Source organism: Corythoichthys intestinalis, chromosome 21 (genome assembly GCF_030265065.1).
Source record: "Corythoichthys intestinalis isolate RoL2023-P3 chromosome 21, ASM3026506v1, whole genome shotgun sequence".
NCBI classification, from domain to species: Eukaryota; Metazoa; Chordata; class Actinopteri; order Syngnathiformes; family Syngnathidae; genus Corythoichthys; species Corythoichthys intestinalis.
In genome coordinates, this window is record NC_080415.1 from 27,211,852 (window position 1) to 27,234,614 (window position 22,763).

The 22,763-nt window shown below is 40.2% G+C and overlaps 1 protein-coding gene across 1 annotated transcript in view; it reads right to left on the reverse strand.

Moving 5' to 3' along the window:
- LOC130909592 (glucagon receptor-like) overlaps window positions 1–22,763 on the reverse strand; it is a 43,178-nt gene that overhangs the window by 14,842 nt on the left and 5,573 nt on the right. The window contains exons 3-8 of the mRNA XM_057826267.1: window positions 11,856–11,958; window positions 11,632–11,742; window positions 6,751–6,872; window positions 6,552–6,658; window positions 2,949–3,105; window positions 2,716–2,875 (exon numbers count right to left, since the gene is read on the reverse strand). Coding sequence (XP_057682250.1) covers window positions 2,716–2,875; window positions 2,949–3,105; window positions 6,552–6,658; window positions 6,751–6,872; window positions 11,632–11,742; window positions 11,856–11,958 — 760 coding nt within the window. The remainder of the gene's footprint in view (window positions 1–2,715; window positions 2,876–2,948; window positions 3,106–6,551; window positions 6,659–6,750; window positions 6,873–11,631; window positions 11,743–11,855; window positions 11,959–22,763) is intronic.

Genomic DNA, 22,763 nt, shown 5'->3' on the forward strand with positions numbered 1-22,763 from the left:
GGAAAAAAAAACGTGTCACGTGTATTACCATGCTGTGTGCGCGCTGTCTGCCACGGCGGTCAACAACATAGCCTAGCTACCTATCAGGATGCTAACAGAAAAGGAGCCGGAGAGATACAACAAACGGCTGCATTTGCACAATGTAGATACAGCCATTACTTCACATATCCGTCCAGTAAAGATGACAAAAATATCTCCGTGCGTTGCAAACTGCGCTGGCTCAGAAAGACTGTCGACCGCTTAAAAACTCGACATCCAATTCAACAAGGAAGCACTTGGAATTGCAGCACAATGCGAAAAAACGCGGAACAAAGCCGACAGGTAACGAGACAACCAGCATTTCTACAGTTTGCACCCAGCCTTTATAGTATGTGTAATTATGTACATTTTATAGTTAGAGTTTGTAATCATAGGCAGAGTTTTACATTTGTGGGACTGGGGGAAAAGCATGCAAAGTCAAAAGTTTGGAAACACTTCATCATTTTTGCGTTTTATATATTTTCAATACTAATGTAAATTCTCACTGAAGACATCAAAACTATGAACGAACATGTGGAATGGCAAAAAAAAGTGAAATAACTGAAAACAGGTTTTGTACATTCTTCAAAGTATCCACCTTTGAGGTGTCTCCAAACTTTTGGCCAATTCTGTGTACTGTGGGGCAAATAAGTATTTAGTCAACCACTAATTGTGCAAGTTCTCCCACTTGAAAATATTAGAGAGGCCTGTAATTGTCAACATGGGTAAACCTCAACCATGAGAGACAGAATGTGGAAAAAAAAAAAAAAACAGAAAATCACATTGTTTGATTTTTAAAGAATTTATTTGCAAATCATGGTGGAAAATAAGTATTTGGTCTATACCAAAAGTTCATCTCAATACGTTGTTATGTACCCTTTGTTGGCAATAACGGAGGCCAAACGTTTTCTGTAACTCTTCACAAGCTTTTCACACACTGTTGCTGGTATTTTGGCCCATTCCTCTATGCAGATCTCCTCTAGAGCAATGATGTTTTGGGGCTGTTGATGTTTTGGGGCTGTCGTTGGGCAACACGGACTTTCAACTCCCTCCACAGATTTTCTATGGGGTTTGACGGCCCACCACTGGTGCGTTCAGAGATTCTCTTCTGGTTGTAATGGGTGGTTATTTGAGTCACTGTTGCCTTTGGAGACTGGCTAGGCCACTCCAGGACCTTGAAATGCTTCTTACGAAGCCACTCCTTTGTTGCCCTGGCTGTGTGTTTTAGATCATTGTCATGCTGAAAGACCCAGCCAAAATCTCTCGATACATGGCCCCATTCATTCTTTCCTTGACACAGATCAGTCGTCCTGGCCCATTTGCAGAAAAACAACCCCAAAGCATGATGTTTCCACCCCCAAGCTTCACAGTGGGTATGGTGTTCTTCGGATGCAATTCAGTATTCTTTATCCTCCAAACACGAGAACCTGTGTTTCTAACAAAAAGTTCTATTTTGGTTTCATCTGACCATAACACATTCTCCTAGTCCTCTTCTGGATCATCCAAATGCTCTCTAGCGAACCGCAGACAGCCTGGACGTGTGCTTTCTTCAGCAGGGGGACACGTCTGGTAATGCAGGATTTGAGTCCCTTGCGGCGCATTGTGTTACTGATAGTAGCCTTTGTTCCTGTGGTCGCAGCTCTCTGTAGGTCAGGGGTGGGCAATTAATTCCACAAAGGGCCGCAGTGGGTGCGGGTTTTTGTTAATACCCATCATGAGGACAGCCTTTCACCAATCTGGTTTCTTACAAGTGCAATCAGTTGATTGCAGTCAGGTGCTCCTTGTTTCCACTGAAACCTCATTGGTTATACTGTGTGTGCTGAATCAGTTGGAACAAAGACCGGGACCCACTGCGGCCCTCGAGGACCGGTTTGCCCACCCCTGCTGTAGGTCATTCACTATGTCCCCCCGTGTGATTCTGGGATTTTTGCTCACTGTTCTTGTTATCATTTTGACGCCACGGGATGAGATCTTGCATGGAGCCCCAGATATTGGGAGATTATCAGTGGTCTTGTATGGCTTCCATTTTCTAATAATTTCTCCCTTAGTTGATTTCTTTACATCAAGCGTTTTACCCATAGCAGATTCAATCTTCCCAGCCTGGTGCAGGTCTACAATTTTGTCTCTGGTGTCCTTCGACAGCTCTTTGGTTTTGGCCATAGTGGAGTTTGGAGTGTGACTTACTGAGCTTGTGGACAGGTGTCTTTTATACCGATAATGAGTTAAAACAGGTGCCATTTATACAAGTAACAAGTGGAGCCTCGTTAGGCCTCGTTAGAAGAAGTTAGACCTCTTTGACAGCCAGAAATCTTGCTTGTTTGTAGGTGACCAAATACTTATTTTCCACCATCATTTGCAAATAAATTCTTTAAAAATCAAACAATGTGATTTTCTGTTGTTTTTTTTTTCCACATTCTGTCTCTCATGGTTGAGGTTTACCCATGTTGACAATTACAAGCCTTTCTAATCTTTTCAAGCAGGAGAACTAGCACAAACTTATTTGCCTCACTGTATATATTTGACAGCCAATTTCAAACTATACATTTACATTTTTTAATAATTTCATTATTTATTCAATTTTCAGGTCTGGCTCCTCCACAGTAAACACTTGATGAATCCTCGTTACAAACTTATTTGTCAGCACAGCCTGATTATTTTGATTGTCACTTCTCTAAGCCGGCGGCGGCATTGACTTACCCCAGCCGAGACAGATCAACGGCAAGTACTTTTTGCTGTCAACAAGCACCGAGGCAATCAGCAGGGAGTACAGATAAATTGCCTCTCCAAAAAACCAGTAGTGGTTAGCGAGCACGCAGTACTGCATCAGAACTTGGGATATCCTGCAGCCGATCGCGGCCTGCGGACACAGACACCCCCACATCACATGACTTCCCTAGCCCGACAACGCTGAGAATAGAAGCGACACCCACCCGATGGCTGAGCATCTCGCTCACATCGGCGCTTTTGATAATTTCGCGTCCCCAGTGACGTTCCAACATGGTGTCCTTAACAATGACCGACGCGGCTCGCAGGATGAAGGACAAGAAGAGGTTGGCATGGATGTAATTGCGTGTGCATCGCAATTTCCTTTCAAATACAAAACAAATTATTGTGATTATCTACCCAAACATCTTGATAGTGCTCTTTGCATTCACCATCTAGTCAAAAACAGCCTTTCTCTTCAATGTCATTGCGAACGTGTGCTTTTAGTTGCTGACTGCATCACAACAGAAGAAACAATATATTTTGGTGCCGAAGTGAGAACTTTTTGGATCAACAATGTCTCCAAAAAATGAATCGACTGTCATAACAGTTGTTAATTCATTTGATTAATTACTAATCAGTCGATTAATCATGGCCCTAATTGGCCCTTGCACGACAGGTTTAATACCCATTTACAGTGGGGCAAATAAGTATTTAGTCACCCACTAATTGTGCAAGTTCTCCCACTTGAAAATATTAGAGAGGCCTGTAATTGTCAACATGGGTAAACCTCAACAATGAGAGACAGAATATGGAAAAAAAAAACTAGAAAATCACATTGTTTGATTTTTAAAGAATTTATTTGCAAATCATGGTGGAAAATAAGTATTTGCTCAATACCAAACAGAGGCCAAACATTTTCTGTAACTCTTCACAAGCTTTTCACACACACTGTTGCTGGTATTTTGGCCCATTCCTCCATGTAGATATCCTCTAGAGCAGTGATGTTTTAAGGCTGTCGTTGGGCAACACGGACTTTCAACTCCCTCCGCAGATTTTCTATGGGGTTGAGATTTGGAGACTGGCTAGGCCACTCCAGGACCTTGAAATGCTTCTTACGAAGCCTGGCTGTGTGCAGGGCCGGCCCAGGCCGTTTGGGGGCCCTAAGCAAAATAATGCCAAGGGGCCCATATTTTTGTAAAAATGTATTAAAATTGTAACTTATTGTGCATCTTTCTTGATTCTTGATCTCTTAACTATGTACACGACATTGCCAAGCATTACCTTGAATTGTACATTTGGGGAAATCATCATCTTGTGAAGAGGACGGCACTCCACCTCCAATTCCAAGATACTTCTCAATAGCTTCTTTGAATCATCCAAAGTACAAAATAAGATGAGATGGAACAAAATTTAGTCCAGGAAAAGATGGGGGCCCACTAGTGGTGGCCCTAAGCAGCTGCATAGTCTGTGTATAGGCTGGGCCGGCCTTGGCTGTGTGTTTGGGATAATTGTCATGCTGAAAGACCCAGCCATGTCTCATCTTCAATGCCCTTGCTGATGAAAGGATATTTTCCACTCAAAATCTTTTGATACATGGCCCCATTCATTCTTTTCTTTACACAGATCAGTCGCCCTGGTCCCTTTGCAGAAAAACAGCCCCAAAGCAGGATGTTTCCACCCCCATGCTTCACAGTGGGTATGGTGTTCTTCGGATGCAATTCAGTATTCTTTCTCCTCCATACACGAGAACCAGCGTTTCTACCAAAAAGTTCTATTTTGGTTTCATCTGACCATAAACACATTCTCCCAGTCCTCTTCTGGATCATCCAAATGCTCTCTTGCGAACCGCAGACAGGCCTGGACGTATACTGGCTTCAGCAGGGGGACACATCTGGCAGTGCAGGATTTGAGTCCCTGGCGGCACATTGTGTTACTGATAGTAGCCTTTGTTACTGTCGTCCCAGCTCTCTGTAGGTCATTCACTAGGTCCCTTCGTGTGGTTCTGGGATTTTTGCTCACCGCTCTTGTTATCATTTTGACGCCACGGGGTGGGATCTTACATTGAGCCCCAGATCGAGGGAGATTATCAATGGTCTTATACACTCACCAGCCACTTAATTAGGTACACCATGCTCGTAACAGGTTGGCCCCCCTTTTGCCTACAGAACGGCCTCAATTCTTTGTGGCATAGATTCAATAAGGTGCTGGAAGCATTCCTCAGAGAGTTTGGTCCATATTGACATGATGGCATCACACAGTTGGTGCAGATTTGTCGGCTGCACATCCATGATGCGAATCTCCCGTTCCACCACATCCAAAAGATGCTCTATTGGATTGAGATTTGGTGAATGTGGAGGCCATTTGAGTACAGTGAACTCATTGTCATGTTCAAGAAACCAGTCTGAGATGATTCCAGCTTTATGACATGGTGCATTATCCTGCTGAAAGTAGCCATCAGAGGGTGGGTACATTGTGGTCATAAAGGGATAGACATGGTTAGCAACAAGACTCAAGTAGGCTGTGGTGTTCCAACGAATCTCAATTGGTACCAAGGGGCCCAAAAAGTGCCAAGAAAATATTCCCCACACTATTACACCACCACCACCACCCTGAACCGTTGATACAAGGCAGGCTGGATCTATGCTTTCATGTTGTTGACGCCAAATTCTGACCTTACCATCCGAATGTCGCAGCAGAAATCAAGACTCATCAGACCCGGCAAGGTTTTTCCAATCTTCTGTTGTCCAATTTTGATGAGCTTGTGCAAATTGTAGCCTCAGTTTCCTGTTCTTAGCTGAAAGGAGTGGCAGCCGGCGTGGTCTTCTACTGCTGTAGCCCATCTACCTCGAAGTTCGACGCACTGTGCGTTCAGAGATGCTCTTCTGCCTACCTTGGTTGTAACGGGTGGTTATTTGAGTCACTGTTTCTATCAGCTCGAACCAGTCTGGCCATTCTTCTCTGACCTCTGGCATCAACAAGGCATTTCCGCCCACAGAACTGCTGCTCACTGGATATTTTTTCTTTTTCGGACCATTCTCTGTAAACCCTAGAGATGGTTGTGCGTGAAAATCCCAGGAGATCAGCAGTTTCTGAAATACTCAGACCAGCCCTTCTGGCACCAACAACCATGCCACCTTCAAAGTCACTCAAATCACCTTTCTTCCCCATACTGATGCTCGGTTTGAACTGCAGGAGATTGTCTTAAACGATGTCTACATGCCTAAATGCACTGAGTTGCCGCCATGTGATTGGCTGATTAGAAATTAAGTGGTAACGAGTAGTTGGACAGGTGTACCTAATAAAGTGGCCGGTTAGTGTATATCTTCCATTTTCTAATAATTGCTCCCACAGTTGATTTCTTCACACCAAGCGTTTTACCTACTGCAGATTCAGTCTTCCCAGCCTGGTGCAGATCTACAATTTTGTCTCTGGTGTCCTTCGACAGCTCTTTGGTCTTGGCCTTAGTGGAGTTTGGAGTGTGACTTACTGAGCTTGTGGACAGGTGTCTTTTATACCGATAATGAGTTAAAACAGGTGCCATTAATACAGGTAACGAGTGGAGCAAAGTTAGACCTCTTTGACAGCCAGAAATCTTACTTGTTTGTAGGTGACCAAATACTTAATTTCCACTCTAATTTGGAAATAAATTCTTTGAAAATCAAACAATGTGATTTTCTGTTTTTTTTTCCCACATTCTGTCTCTCATGGTTGAGGTTTACCCATGTTGACCACAACATGCCTCTCTAATCTTTTCAAGTAAGAGAACGTGCACAATTGGTGGTTGACGAAATACTTATTTGCCCCGCTGTATGTGCCCTGCGGTTTACCTGAAGCTCAACAGAATGACGAGAGCGGTAACGAGAGAGAAGAGAGACAGGGAATAACCCACGGTGTACAACATCCTGAAGCTCAACATCATTTTCTGGAACCACATCTGAAAAACATCACATGATGCGGTCAAATTTAAAGATTTAAACTTGAACTCACATTTGCTCACTTGTCTGGTGATCATTTGGCTGTTAATACCTCCTGAGATGTGACCTCTTTTTCCTCCTCGCATTCGGACTTATCCCTCCATACGTGACCGTCCCCGTCACGCTCCCAAAGACCGTCGATGCCGCAGCGTCGATACACCATGCCGTGTGAAACTGTAAATCACAACGATAAAAGTAGTACTTAAACTAGTCACAATTATGGTAGATGCTTCAGCAGTGGTGTGTCCATTTGCAATGAAAAATACAAAAGTCGTTCTACACTGCTGGCCAAAAGTATTGGCACCACTGCAATTCTGTCATATAATGCTCAATTTCCCCCATAAGATGATTGAACTTACCAAACACAAAACAGAATGAAAATGTTTTTGTTAAATCATTATCATTTAACACAAAACTCCAAAAATGGGCCACTCATCATTTTTAGTGGGAGAACTTGCAAAATCCCATCGTGTTCAAATCCTTATTTTCATCACTGTATATGTTTATGTAAAACATGTTAATTTTAAAACAAGGGTCTCAAACTTGCAACCCAAGGGTTAATTTTGCAGTAATTTGCAGCCCCTTGATATTTAAAGATTTTTTTAACCCTTCCATGCAAGAATTTTTTCCCCCCTAGATGTTTTAGTTGCATTCATTTAGTACAGTGTATCAAACCTGTGGCCCAGGGTCCAATTGTGACCCACGGGACAATATTTGGGGGGCCCTATACGACATCCAATTGTAGTCATGGTGTTGCAATTATTTTGCAATGGGGAATAAATAAATAGAAACATGAAATAATATATATCATTAATTACATTTAACACAATTTACACTCACCGGCCACTTTATTCGGTACACCATGCTAGTAACGGGTTGGACCCCCTTTTGCCTTCAGAACTGCCTCAATTCTTCGTGGCATAGATTCAAGAAGGTGCTGGAAGCATTCCTCAGAGAGTTTGGTCCATATTGACCATCAGTATGGGGAAGAAAGGTGGTTTGAGTGTCTTCGAACGTGGCATGGTTGTTGGTGCCATAAGGGATGGTCTAAGTATTTCAGAAACTGCTGATCTACTGGGATTTTCACGCACAACCATCTCTAGGGTTTACAGAGAATGGTCCGAAAAAGAAAAAATATCCAGTGAGCGGCAGTTCTGTGGGCGGAAATGCCTTGTTGATGTCAGAGGAGAATGGCCAGACTGGTTCGAGCTGATAGAAAGGCAACAGTGACTCAAATAACCACCCGTTACAACCAGAAGAGAATCTCTGAACGCACCAGTGGTGGGCCGTCAAAGCCTGCAAAGCCTTCTCTGCTGGCCTAAAAAAATCTGAATCACAGACTGATGTTATATATATAATTTTTGTCCATGAATATGTATTCAATCATTCCAAATGGTCTGCCTGATTCCTTTCATTGTTATCCCCCTGGTTGCGTTGCATCCAGACTTGTATTTTCATATTTAAGCATTTAACCAATCAAATTCAGCCACTATTTGTTACCAGGCAGGGTCATAGTAAGATGCCTGGGGGGGGGGGGGCCGCCGCAATCAGTTCTGCGGGCCATGTAGCATAAAATAAATGGCGATCAAACTGTTGCTTTAACCAATCAGATTTTGAGTTGGCGACACCAAGGCCTCCTAGCGGGCGTACGGAAACGTCAGCGTATTCCCACGCTTTGATTGGCTAGTCAGACACTGTACTAGCGAGAGCTAGCAAACTGCATCTCTAGCAAGCTGCACAATAAATTTAATCATTTAATAGCTGTTTTGTCAACCCGCAATGGCTGAAGGAGGAGAACAAATGGATTTAGTCGCAGGTTTACTGTCAAAGTCATTTTCAAGACGGACTTTTCAAGAAAAGCGGGACATTGTTAAACAAGGTCGGGCAACTCTGAAGCTAGCAAGCTAGTCACAACCGGGAAAACGATTTGTCCGCCACTTCCAGTCCACTAACTATGAGTGGTACTCCTGGCTCACAGACTCCGAGGACCGGTGCAAATTGTATTTCTGGGAGTGCTTTTTATCTGCCACTGAGCGAGATGGTGTTTTGAGCCACATTGGATTTGCAAATTTGTCTTGCCTTTCCAAGGCAGCAATGAGGCATCGATGCACTGCCGGTGTTGCGCCGGGACACTTGCGAGCAACGGTGCTTTCCAAAACTTTTCGGGAAACTAGAGGGGATCGACAACAGCTGAGCGAGCAGGTGCGTAGGGAAACGGAGTACCACAACGAAAAGTTGAAGAAAAATAGGGAAATTTTGAAAAGACAGATAGACTATCATTTTTTGGGGGCAAGCAGGAACTTTCATTTCGGGGGCACGATGAAAACGCTGGATCCAAAAACAGAGGAAATAATGTGGAGCTTCTGTCTCTCATTGCTGAGAGCAACATGGATCAACATTACCACCAGTCCACTAACAGTCTTTAGTGGGACGTCGGGCAAAATACAAAATTACCTGATCGCTGCCATTGCTGATCTTGAGAAAAAGAAAGGAGGATGGACTTTGTGTACAAATAATCCGGATTTTTGGTGAGTAAAATGTTGCTCTTTTCTTAAATAATATGCAGTTTTATCTGGTTATTTTTTTATGCGTTTTGTGTGTGTCGTGGCTGTACCTGCAGTAGAAGTAGAAGCCATAATATAGGTATTGAGGGTTGGATTGATTCAGACGGAGCACTACTGAAGGCCTAGGTGTGAAATGCACGGCCCGCCACTGGAACGCACAGTACATCGAACTTTGAGGCAGATGGGCTACAGCAGCAGAAGACCACGCCGGGTGCCACTCCTTTCAGCTAAGAACAGGAAACTGAGGCTACAATTTGCACAAGTTCATAGAAATTGGAAAAATGTTGCCTGGTCTGATGAGTCTCGATTTCTGCTGCGACAATCGGATGGTAGGGTCAGAATTTGGCATCAACAACATGAAAGCATGGATCCATCCTGCCTTGTATCAACGGTTCAGGCTGGTGGTGGTGATGTAATGGTGTGGGGAATATTTTCTTGGCACTCTTTGGGCCCCTTGGTACCCAATTGAGCATCGTTGGAACGCCACAGCCTACCTGAATATTGTTGCTGACCACATCCATCCCTTTATGACCACAATGTACCCAACTTCTGATGGCTACTTTCAGCAGGATAATGCGCCATGTCATAAAGCTGGAATCATCTCAGACTGGTTTCTTGAACATGACAATGAGTTCACTGTACTCAAATGGCCTCCACAGTCACCAGATCTCTATCCAATAGAGCATCTTCGGGATGTGGTGGAACGGGAGATTCGCATCATGGATGTGCAGCCGACAAATCTGCACCAACTGTGTGATGCTATCATGTCAATATGGACCAAACTCTCTGAGGAATGCTTCCAGGACCTTGTTGAATCTATGCCACGTAGAATTGAGGCAGTTCTAAAGGCAAAAGGGGGTCCACTCCTGCCCGCAGCAGGGGAACGACGAGCTGTAACTTGCCCGCCGCTGGGTGGTTGCCGATCGGTGAAGACAATCGACAACCCCGCCGCCTTGTTACATGATCAGGGGTAGTTTTGTGTGATTTTTCGTTTTCGAAAGGCAAGAATAAGACTTAGTGCAGGTTAGCATGTCGGGTAGCTGTCACGTCTCCTCGTTTGTTTACGCTCTCCGAAGCCGGGGCAGGGAAATGACGAAAGGTGGACTAACTCCGGTGGCATAAAATATCGATCGTGAGGTGCAAGAAGTCAACAGTTTTAACCGTTATGAATTAATTTTGCCCAGTCGTACTGAATAAATGCATTTTTAATATTTCATATTCCATTTAGCACAAGACTGTTATTTGTCATGACCATGCCATTTATTTAGCAATTGGGGAAAAATACTTAGATAAAAAGAATAACCTATAAAAATATTGTAGCAGAGAGATTGAAACAATGACATTTTGCTTTTCTCTTCGTCGCATTTTCCTCGTTTTAAATCTTCCAATGGGCTGAATGGGCTGAATTCTAAATCAGATGAAATCGTGACCCTGCCGACGTCATCCTCTAGCTGGGGATTCTAGAGCGCTATAATGACAGGCGAGGCTAAGCAGCAGATTAAAAGACTAATTTCTCGTCATCTTGCCAAATTGTTGTAAATAGTCGAATCTAGGGCTGAAGCTATCGAATATTTTAGTAGTCGATTAATCGATGGACTAGTTAGTTTGAATAATCGAGTAATCGGATAAGGAACATGAAAAATTACAATACCTGAGCTGATCCTCAAACGGTATATATATATATTTTTTTTTAAATGAGGATTTATGTACAAAAAAAGACCAATTGGCTAACTTACATTAAAAAAGTCCGCTAGCTTAAATGCTATAAAATGCTAGTTTTTTTTTTTTTTTTTTTACAATGCTCTTAACAAATGGTTCAGACACATTCCCACAAAAAACATCTAAATATACCAATAAACTAAATTGTTAATGCATTATAAAAAACATTAGCTCAAACAAAAACTTAGCTTACGTTGGTCTTAATGGAGAGCAGTTGGATTCAGCCATGTGAAAAGAGGCAGACCAGAGGGCAGTGTATCCACCCTAATCAATAAAACTAAATGCAAACACTTTCAAAATAAACCATTACAACGCCACTTTAAATAAACGAATACTCGAAGCAACAAAATTTAATTTGAATATTTTTTTCCTAATCGAATGCCCGAGTTAATCGATTAATCGTTGCAGCACTAGTCGAATCGTCTCAATGATTCTAATTCACATAATAATGCTATTTAAGATTTTTTTAATGCTGTCACAGGCACTTTAAGCTCATTATAATTTCTGAATAGATGTCCACTGTACTGAGCAATCCCTGAAAGGGTTACGCTAAATGTCATTTACATTCAACAAATTTTCACTCAATCGTTGCCAGTCCGTCCCAGTTCAAATGGAATGAACACCTGTCAACCCCAACTCAAATACCATACCTTGATCATACCAGGGCAGGTAAAACGGACATGAGATATTGACAAGTGACCCAGCAGGAGAATCTGGCCAGCAGGCGTATCTATCAAAAGTCCTGTTGCAAAACAAGCCACCTGTAAAATTGCATCAACATGCAAACAAAACGCTCCAATTAACGTCTTTTGAATCACAGCAAGTGACATTTTGCTCTTTCTCTTATCGCAAGATAAGAAATGCATCATCACACCTTGCGGCGTCGGCTCGATTTCAATCATCTGGAAACACTCGCCCTTATACTGCATCCACTTGTAATACGTTTCCTCCAGCACTTTCCCGCTGGCCATGTCAATCTGCAATTACATTCGCCCACCAACAGAAACAGAACAGGTCATTAGAATAATCTTATGCGTGATATATAGACCTTTTCATCGTGACGCACTACCAAGTGAAAATTGAATGTTATGTCAAGCCCTCTTAACATTTAGCAGACCGCGTATGTCTTACAGATATATGCAGAAGATTGTAAGGACGTGGATACGGTGAGCCGTGTTCTAATTTAGTGCATGCATTTAATAAGACTAAAGTAAAACAATACATTATAAAAAAAAACATTCAATACAACAAGCGTTTTTATTGTCACCTTTTAACTTAGCACCCGTGTTGTTTAGCCAGTTCATGCACACCACGCTCATATTTCCTTCTTAAATTCAATGGTAAGTGTCACATTTTTCCACCATCTGCATTAACCTCACAAGAAAATCTGCTGTGCAAGGGCGTAGTTTTGGTCTCAACATTGGTGGGGATCATATAACAGCATGACCTGCATGTATGACCATACAGATAGTGTGAACGAGTGTCAGGGCTACATTTCTCACAAATATGAACCTAATGAATTGATAGGCTAAATGATCAATGCAAAATAAATCTGTACTGATTTACATACTACATACATACTATACTAACTTTCATAAAGTGGGGCAAATAAGTATTTAGTCAACCACCAATTGTGAAAGTTCTCCTACTTGAAAAGATTAGAGAAGCCTGTAATTGTCAACATGGGTAAACCTCAACCATGAGAGACAGAATGTGGAAAAAAAAAACTGAAAATCACATTGTTTGATTTTTAAAGAATTTATTTCCAAATTAGAGTGGAAAAGAAGTAGTGCTGCAACGATTAATCAATCAACTCGAGTACTCGATTTGAAAATAATCCTCGTTAAATTTTGTTGCTTTGAGTATTCGTTTCATTAAAGTGGCGTTGTAATGGTTTATTTGAAAGTGTTTGCAGTTAGTTTTATTGATTAGGGTGGATATACTGCCCTCTGGTCTGCCTCATTTCACATGGCTGAATACAACTGCTCCCTGTTAAGACCAACGTAAAGTTGTTTTTGCTTAAGCTAATGTTTTTTAATGCATTAGTAATTTAGTTTATAGGTATATTTAGCCGTTTTTTGTCGGAATATGTGTCCGAACCATTTGTTAAGAGCATTATAAAAAAGAAATTTTAAAAAAACATAGCATTTTATAGCATTTAAGCTAGCGGCTTTTTGCTATGTAAGTTAGCCAATTGTTCTTTTGTTGTACATACAGGTAGATCCTCTTTTTTTTTTTTTTTTTTTAATTTTTTTAATGTATACTGTTTGAGGCTCATCTCAGGTGTTTTAATTTTTCATGTTCCTTATCCGATTACTCGATTATTCGAACTAACTAGTTCATCGATTAATCGACTACTGAAATAATCGATAGCTGCAGCCCTAAAAAGAAGTATTTGGTCACCTACAAACAAGCAAGATTTCTGGCTGTCAAAGAGGTCTAACTTCTTCTAACGAGGCTCCACTCGTTACCTGTATTAATGGCACCTGTTTAAACTCATTATCGGCATAAAAGACACCTGTCTACAACATCAGTCAGTCACACTCCAAACTCCACTATGGCCAAGACCAAAGAGGTGTCGAAGGACACCAGAGACAAAATTGTAGACCTGAACCAGGCTGGGAAGACTGAATCTGCAATAGGTAAAACACTTGGTGTAAAGAAATCAACTGTGGGAGCAATTATTACAAAATGGAAGACATACAAGACCACTGATAATCTCCCTCGATCTGGGGGTCCATGCAAGATCTCACCCCATGGCGTCAAAATGATACCAAGAACGGTGAGCAAAAATCCCAGAACCACACGAAGGGACCTAGTGAATGACCTACAGAGAGCTGGGACCACAGTAACAAAGGCTACTATCAGTAACACAATGCGCCGGCAGGGACTCTAATCCTGCACTGCCAGACGTGTCCCCCTGCTGAAGAAAGTACACGTCCAGGCCCGTCTGCGGTTCGCGAGAGAGCCTTTGGATGATCCGGAAGAGGACTGGGAGAATGTGTTATGATCAGATGAAACCAAAATAGAACTTTTTGGTAGAAACAGGTTCTCGTGTTTGGAGGAGAAAGAATACTGAATTGCATCCGAAGAACACCAAAGGGACCAGGATGACTGATCTGTGTAAAGGAAAGAATGAATGTATCAAGAGAGTTTGAGTGAAAATCTCCTTCCATCAGCAAGGGCATTGAGGATGAGACTTGGCTGGGTCTTTCAGCAGGATGATCCCAAACACACAGCCAGGGCAACAAAGGAGTGGCTTCGTAAGAAGCATTTCAAGGTCCTGGAGTGGCCTAACCAGTCTCCAGATCTCAACCCCATAGAAAATCTGTGGAGGGAGTTGAATGTCCGTGTTGCCCAACGACAGCCCCAAAACATCACTGCTCTAGAGGAGATCTGCATGGAGGAATGGGCCAAAATACCAGCAACAGTGTGTGAAAAGCTTGTAAAAAGTTACAGAAAACGTTTGGCCTCCGTTATTTCCAACAAAGGGTACATAACAAAGTATTGAGATGAACTTTTGGTATTGACCAAATACTTATTTTCCACCATGATTTGCAAATAAATTCTTTAAAAATCAAACAATGTGATTTTCTGTTTTTTTTTTCCCACATTCTGTCTCTCGTGGTTGAGGTTTACCCATGTTGACAATTACAGGCCTCTCTAATATTTTCAAGTGGGAGAACTTGCACAATTAGTGGTTGACTAAATACTTTATTTGCCCCACTGTATGTCAAAAAAAGTTAAAAGAGAGTTAAGAGGACGTTTGCCGTTAGCATTACAAAAAAATGCTAACGCGAGCGCGAATGCTATGCTCACGCGACGAGTTACATCAAGTGTGTGATGATCACTCAGCACAGACCTTTGAATGAATGAAATATTTATTGTCATCATCATCAGCATCCTTTAGACCTTTAAAGGCTAAAGCAACATTGCATATTCTCTCTGGCCAAGATAAGAAAATATATCTCACCATGTGCGCGAGAGGACACTGCACCGGTGACTGAGGGGGGCGCAACACGTCACATGAGTGACACAACCAGACACTGGAATGATGCAGGCTAACTACACATAAAATTGTCACACATTGTGAACATGTGACAGAAACTATTGCGCATTTTCGTCTCGTTCTTGTCTTGTCAGACGTAAACTAGCATTAGCCTCGTTATGTTTTAGTCTCCCAAAACACGTTTTCAGCTCGTTATCGTCTCGCCATAGTCATGAAAAAAGTTTTTGTTGACGAAATATTTTCGTTGTAGTCGTCGTTGACGTAAACAATACTTATACGAAGTGCATTCAACACGCATTTAAAATTGTAGATTATTATATGACTGACCATTTTTTCCTATTTCTGGTTCAACTGAACAGCTAGAGCAGGAATTGGAATACACTCTGCTAAAGCCTGAGTGTCGCAGCTGGTGAATTTCAAAATGTTATCTGGACGTGAGGACACTTTAGGAGAATGATATGCAATAAAATTGTGTTTTGAACGTAAAAAAATTGCCACAGAAACAAATGGTATACTTCAGACTGCTTATGGACCATCTTATATGAATCGAGCATGTTTTTGAGTGGCAAAAGTGATTCAAGGAAGGCAGGGAGTCTGTGAGGGATGGTTAGAAGTGTGGGATGAGTAGGGAATTCAGACCACCAGAGTTGATTGGCCAAATAAATAATTTATTATTTGACTCAGAAGGGTATCAAGACAGTTCCTCACCCTGCCTACGGCCATAGACTTTACCATCAGTTGTAGGGTTGTTCCGATCATGTTTTTTTGCTCCCAATCCGATCCCGATCGTTTTAGTTTGAGTATCCGCCCATCCCGATATTTCCCAATCCGATTGCTTTTTTTTGCTCCCGATTCAATTCCAATCATTCCCGATAATTTTTCCCGATCATATACATTTTGGCAATGCATTAAGAAAAAAATGAATAAAACTCGGACGAATATATACATTCAACATACAGTACATACTGTAAGTACTGTATTTGTTTATTATGACAATAAATCCTCAAGATGGCATTTACATTATTAACATTCTGTCTGTGAGAGTGATCCACAGATAGAAAGACTTGTAATTCTTAAAGGACAAATGTGACTTTGTATATTGTGACTAAATATTGCCATCTAGTGTATTTGGTGAGCTTTCAGTAAATGATACTGTAGCCATGCCCAAATGCATGATGGGAAGTGCAACCATGACTGTGCATAGTGCTACCAATTGATATATCTTCTCTGCATTGGGAAATAACCTAGGGTGTTAAAAAAAAGATCAATTACTACCTTGCTACCCCACATTGCCTACCACGATATTTCTAATCGTAGACCTTGCTTCCCACGATATTTCTAATCGTAGGGAGAGGGATAGTAAGGCTTTAACCAATTAAAAAAAGGCCCCAAAGGCTGCCAAAATTCACTCTACTCATTTTACGCTGCCTTTTAGCTCTCTATATAGGTAAAACGGCGCCATTACAGATTGAGCGCGACAATGCGTGAGTGGGTTGTGCAGCGCATACATTAATTGCGTTAAATATTTTAGCGTGACACATTTTTGAAAAAATTAATTACCGCCGTTATCGGGATAAATTTGATAACCCTACCTTAAGCCTAAACTAAAGACTCTGGATGAGTGTAACATATTATCTCTGTAACGTTAAATACAATTAGAAAACGATTTAATTAAAAAATATACATATATTTAAAAAAGGCATGTCCGATATTTTTTTGCCGATTCCGATACTTTGAAAATGACGTGATCGGACCCAATCGATCGGCATCCCGATCGATCGGGACATCTCTAATCAGTTGACTAGACAGCTCCTAGAGACATTGCGCCACGCCTTCCAGTAGTGGCCCGGGCCAGTCAGAGCGTCGTGCAGCTTTCACTGCTATAAACTCAAACCCACGCTGCGTTCAAATGCAGGATTTAGGTGGAAAAGGACAGTTTTACTGCATACAAGCAGGCAGGAGTGTCTCAAGAGTGATTTGGTCGAGGTTTCAAGGTAATTATCATATAAAATAGCACCATGCATGCACTTTGAAACGTTGTGAAAAAAATGAACGGGAAAAAATTAGCATAACTTTAGCTTGAAATATTTACGTACAATGAATGATAACTGTAGTAAACTGAATAATTTAGCAGGTTGCAGTGTTGAACCCCCAGGGGGCGCAATGGGATTGTGATCGGGAATGCATGAAAATTGTTGTGACAACAGTTGTTGACTAGTTGGACAGCGCCGGTTGTTCCTGGTGGCTGTATGAAAATGTCTATGTGATAAGGAATTCATTCATTCATTTTCCATGCCGCTTAAACAAAAAACAAAAAAATGAAGAAAACGTTTGTGTGTTTATCTCGGCCAGAAGATATAACAATAACTGCCCGCTTTTCTGCTTTTAACCAAGAATCTAGACCAGTGGTTCTTGATTTTGCTAAAAGTACCGAACCCCACAAGTTTCACATGTGAAATCACCGAACCCTTCGGAATTAGATATCGTAATTTTCGGACTATAAGGCACACCTTACTACAGGCCGCTACCCACCATATTCTATACAAAAATGACATTTTTTCAAAGATGAGCCGCACTGGACTATAAGCCACAGCTGTCCTCACTGTATTATAGGATATTTATACCAAAAGATATTAACCGGTAACACTTTTTTTGACAGCGGCATCATAAGAAGAAATGAACCACCATGAAGCTTCATTTGGCCATCACTGCTCCCTTGAGGGAGACCGACAACCTCTGCTGCCACCTGCTGTCAACACAGTTTTCATCCAACATGCCTCCTAGCATGCATTGCAGCGCTACAGATGTAAATAACAATCAAAATTCTCATTTTCTGTGGTAAATATTTCTTCGGTTACTGTTCCAGTTGTTTCTTTAATTGCTAGTTATGGTATCTGGCAACACATTATTTGATACTGGTGCTATAAGACTGTCATAAGACCATCACAATTATGACATGACACTGCCATAAGCATTAATGAATGCTTATGACAGATGTCTTTTTGTGTCATCCAGCAAATGATCTCACTTTTGAATGAATATAAAAGATTCAAGGAGGACATAAATGGAGTTAGTGATATAATTTGCCGTATAACACTTAATGACATCTGTCATATGCATTTATTAATGCCCATGATAGTGTCATGTCATAATTATGCCGGTTTTATGGCAGTCTTATGACTTGCCGTCAAATAAAGTGTTACCTATTAACTAGGGCTGTCCCAAACGACTAATTTTCTCCCGATTAGTCAGCCGACTATTTTTACGATTAGTCGACTAATCTAATAATTTTTTTTTTTTTTTTTTTTAAACTAATTTAGCAATGAAATTTTTGTTGACGCTTATCAATTAAAAAAAACATTGGAACACTCAAATCATTTATTAAAGTACAAATAAACACGTAAATAACAATAATAAATCACAAATAAACAATGAGTTCAAATGCTGACAGAATTAACTAGTGTAGCATCCCGATTGAAAAGATGGTCTCTTAAACTGATGGTTTACAACTTTTATTCCATCCTTGATGTAAACACACCGTAAGAGGTACGGTGCACACAAATAAAGCAACACAATTAGAAATTAACAAAAAATTTTCACCTTTTTCCTTTTAAACCTTATTTATATATCAATGAATTGCCTATATGAATTGCCTTTACCTTATTACCTTATCATTGACAATCTCTCCCTTGAGTGCAATCACTGTATATACTGTATATATTTATGACCTTTTAACCTTATATAATTTTCTATACCATAAAATAAACCATAACATGAAATAAACCTTTCAATTAGCATTGAGAACAATACTAATAGCACTTATAGGCCCATTGTCAATGAAACATTATTATTTAGTAAGGCGACAGCACCCTCTGGTGTACAAAAATTGAAAAAAAAAAAAAAACCTTACAAACTGCGTGAAGACGCTTGAGGTGTTTATTCACGGCCGACGTGCAGCCAAGCTTGGCACTGAAGAGACAGGACAGAAGAGTGTACTCTCCTTTGTTTCTTTGAAATAAGTCAATGTTTTGGACACTCTGGTGCGCTTTTTTTGGCTTTGTGCCGCTTTCCCCGCTTGCAAACAGAGCATCCGACATTCTAACTTTCCACGCAAATATTTTTTTAACCCTTCATTAACCGTCGACGGCGTGTTGTGCTCGTCGACGGATTTACGTCATCGATGACGTCGACTACGTCGACTAGTCGGGACAGCTCTACTATTAACCCAAATAAATCAACAAATAAGCCGCACTGGACCATTACGGAATGCATATGACAGATGTCATTTAGTGTCATCTGACAAATTATGGCACTAACTCCATTTATGTCCAGCTCGAATCTTTTACATCCATTCAAAAGTGAGTTAATTTGCCGGATGACATTAAATAAGATCTGTTATAAGCTTTGTTAATGCTCATGACAGTGTGACTGTCTTATGACAGTCTTATGGCGCCACTGTCAAATAAATTGTTACCATCTCACATAACTAGCATTTAATGAAACCACTGGAACCGTAACTGAAGAAATAATTAGCACAGAACATAAATTTTGATTGTTATTTACATTTGTAGTGCTGCAATGCATGTTGGATGACAACAGTGTTGACAGCAGGTGGTAGCAGAGGCTGAATGTCTCCCTCATGGGAGCAGTGATGGCCAAATGAAGCTTCTTGAAGCAATGAGGCTTTTCAGTCAATTGGTTGAGGGCTTTATGGTGGTTGTTTTGGTCTTAAGACGGTCTTATGATGCCGCTGTCAAATAAAGTGTTCCCCGTTAACTCGTTTGCTCACAAAAACGTATAAATATGTTATATTTTTAATTGCTTCAGTGTCCCAAAAACGTATTTATACGTCTTTTGCATTTTTTAAAATTTTTTATTTTTTTACAAGAGGCATCTATAGGTTCCGATCGATCTAAAATATAATGCACAAAGCTCAAAACCCATTTTAAAGCAATAAAATTGGCCATTGGAGGTCAGTAGCACATTTGGTAAGATCTCATCTCGGGCCAAGAAAGGAAGTGAAGATAAATAGTCAGGAAACGGATGTTGTAAGGATCTTGTGAAGATGCGTGAGAATTTGAGAAAAATGTGGAGAACGATCGGGAAAAAAAGGCATCCCATCACAATATGGATTCAGAAAAGAAAATACTACATATATGGCAGTACTTGACTTAACAGAAAAAGTCTATGATGCAATCGACAAAGGTGACTTTGGAGTTGGCATTTTTTTTTAGACCTATCCAAAGCATTCAACACCATTAACACTGAAATACTCATCAATAAACTGCAGCATTATGGGATTAGAGGCCTAGCACTAGACTGGTTCCGTAGTTATCTGTCTGGACGACATCAGTATGTCAACATTAACAATTCTAAATCATCATACAAACTCATCAAACATGGAGTCCCCCAGGGCTCCATCTTAGGGCCGCTCCTCTTCAACCTGTTCATTAATGATTTTGTTAATTCCACGTGCGTTTTATATAAGGTAATATTTGCTGATGATACAAATTAGTTTTTTTCCCATAAAAATCCAACTGCACTTGAGCAAATCATAAATAGTGAATTAAACAAAATAGACACATGGTTAAAATATAATAAACTATCTCTATATATCAGTAAAACAAATTACATTGTGTTTCGCTCCCATAAAAAACAAGCCACTAAACAAATCTGCCTAAACATAAACGGAGAAAACATTGAAAGAGTCGACTCCACAAAATTTTTGGGAGTCCATATTGATGAGTGCCTTAATTTTAGAAAATATATTGATGCTCTTACAAATAAACTGTCAAAATATGCAGCCCTTTTCTTTAAACTGAGACACTATATCCCACTCTCTGCACTTCTCATTTTGTATAAATCTTTACTTGAACCACACTTACAATACTGTAATGTCATATGGTGCAACACATATCCAACTTATTTAAAAAAGCTTGAAATACTACAGAAAAAAAGTTATACATGGTCTGAGTTTAATGCTCCAACTAAAATAATTTTTCACCGCCACCACCTTCTGAGGCTTAAAGACCACAACTATTACCAAAATGCTTGTGTAATGTATCAGATTATCTATAGACTAAACTATAAATTAGGTGACCTCATCCCAGTCTGTACTCCTCAACACACAAATACTACCAGAAGAAAACATCAAATCACAGGGAAAAAACGAAGGCAAAAGTGTACAAGCTTTACCACAGATTTGGAATGAACTGAACGAAACACTTTAAATGTCACATTCCATCTCCATCTTTAAGAAAAAACTCAAAACTCATCTCCTAGCAATGTATATATAATATGCTGATTCTTTGAATAACACTACTGGTATCTCATATCAAATCCAATGTAACCAAAATTTTGAAATCCACAGTTAATTGTACGTGTGTGTGTGTTGTCTAACTGGGCCACTGCTAAAAGTTTTGAATAGCTTCTTTGGAGTGTCCTATTCGCCCATCTTAACATGTGAACTGCTAGAGTAAGATCATGTACTGTATTTGATGATGTGCAAATAAACTGAAATTGAACTGAAAGGCAAACGACACTGGAGGAGTGTTTTGAAAAGAAAACGAAACCATTGTCAAAGAAGGATTCAAAAAAATCTATCTTGATGAGACAGACGGTGACGTCCACAACAGCGTCAGGTTCCTCCTTAGCCCGAGGTTGAAACCAACGATGAAGATGATGAAAAAAGTGAGACCGATCTTGATCCGGACTCATCAGATTAGCCACGGGAGCAGCCGAGAGTCTTCCCCGTTGTTATGTGCGCAAATAGTTCAACAGTTCAATAGTTTAGTTATGTGGAAATAAATTGTTACTTTGCGATCAAAAGTTCTATTTGTCTTGTTGTTTATCTTATTTTGTAAAAGGAAAACATTATTCAGATTTTTGGGATGTGACTAAAGCAAAAAATAGCTGTGTATAAGTTATGTTTGAAATGTATGCTTTCACAAAAAGCTCAATTTCTCCGTTTTTTCATCAGAAATTGGAAAATTGCTCAAACTAAGCTATTTTCGAATGCTGATTTCTAGAGAATGGAAAAAGATGAACTAACTTTTTTTTCTACTGAAAGAAAAGAGTCTAATCTTTCTTTTGGTGGGTTCCATGTTTATATAGCAATAGAATTTTCTGTGGGCCTTGCAAAATCAGTCAAAATCCAGTAAAACGGCCGGGAGCGAAGGGTCTTGCTCCGGTGAAAATAGCTGGGAGTGAATGAGCTAATATATTTTGGTGTAAGTATCCCATAATACAGTGAGGATAGCTGCAGTTTATATTCAAGTGCGGCTTATCTATGAACAAATGCTGTTTTTGTGTCAAATTTGGTGGGTGGCGGCTGATAGTCAGGTGCGCCTTATAGTCTGAAAATTACGGTACTCATTCAACCTATTTTTTTGTGTACTATCATTATAAATTCAAGTGTACAGGCTCCTGGATTGTATTTTTTAAATTTAATTTACTTTTGGTAAAAGGCTGTTATGGAATTTTGCTGTGTCCCCAGTGTGTTTCAATCAAATTCAATCTATAAAATCATTAATATAAGTAGAAAAAAAAAAATCAAAAAAATAGTTCTGATGATGTTATTGTCCTGGATAAACTAGCTTTCATCATGCTTTGTTTTGAAATTAAAATATATTATTTAATAATAAATTTTTTTAAAAAAAAGGCAGCAAAGGGAGAAAAAAATTGTAAAAACTGATAAATTACTTTTAAAGTAACTTAGTTACTTGATAATAAAGTAATCAGTAAAGTAACTAGATTACTTTTTTGATGCGTAAT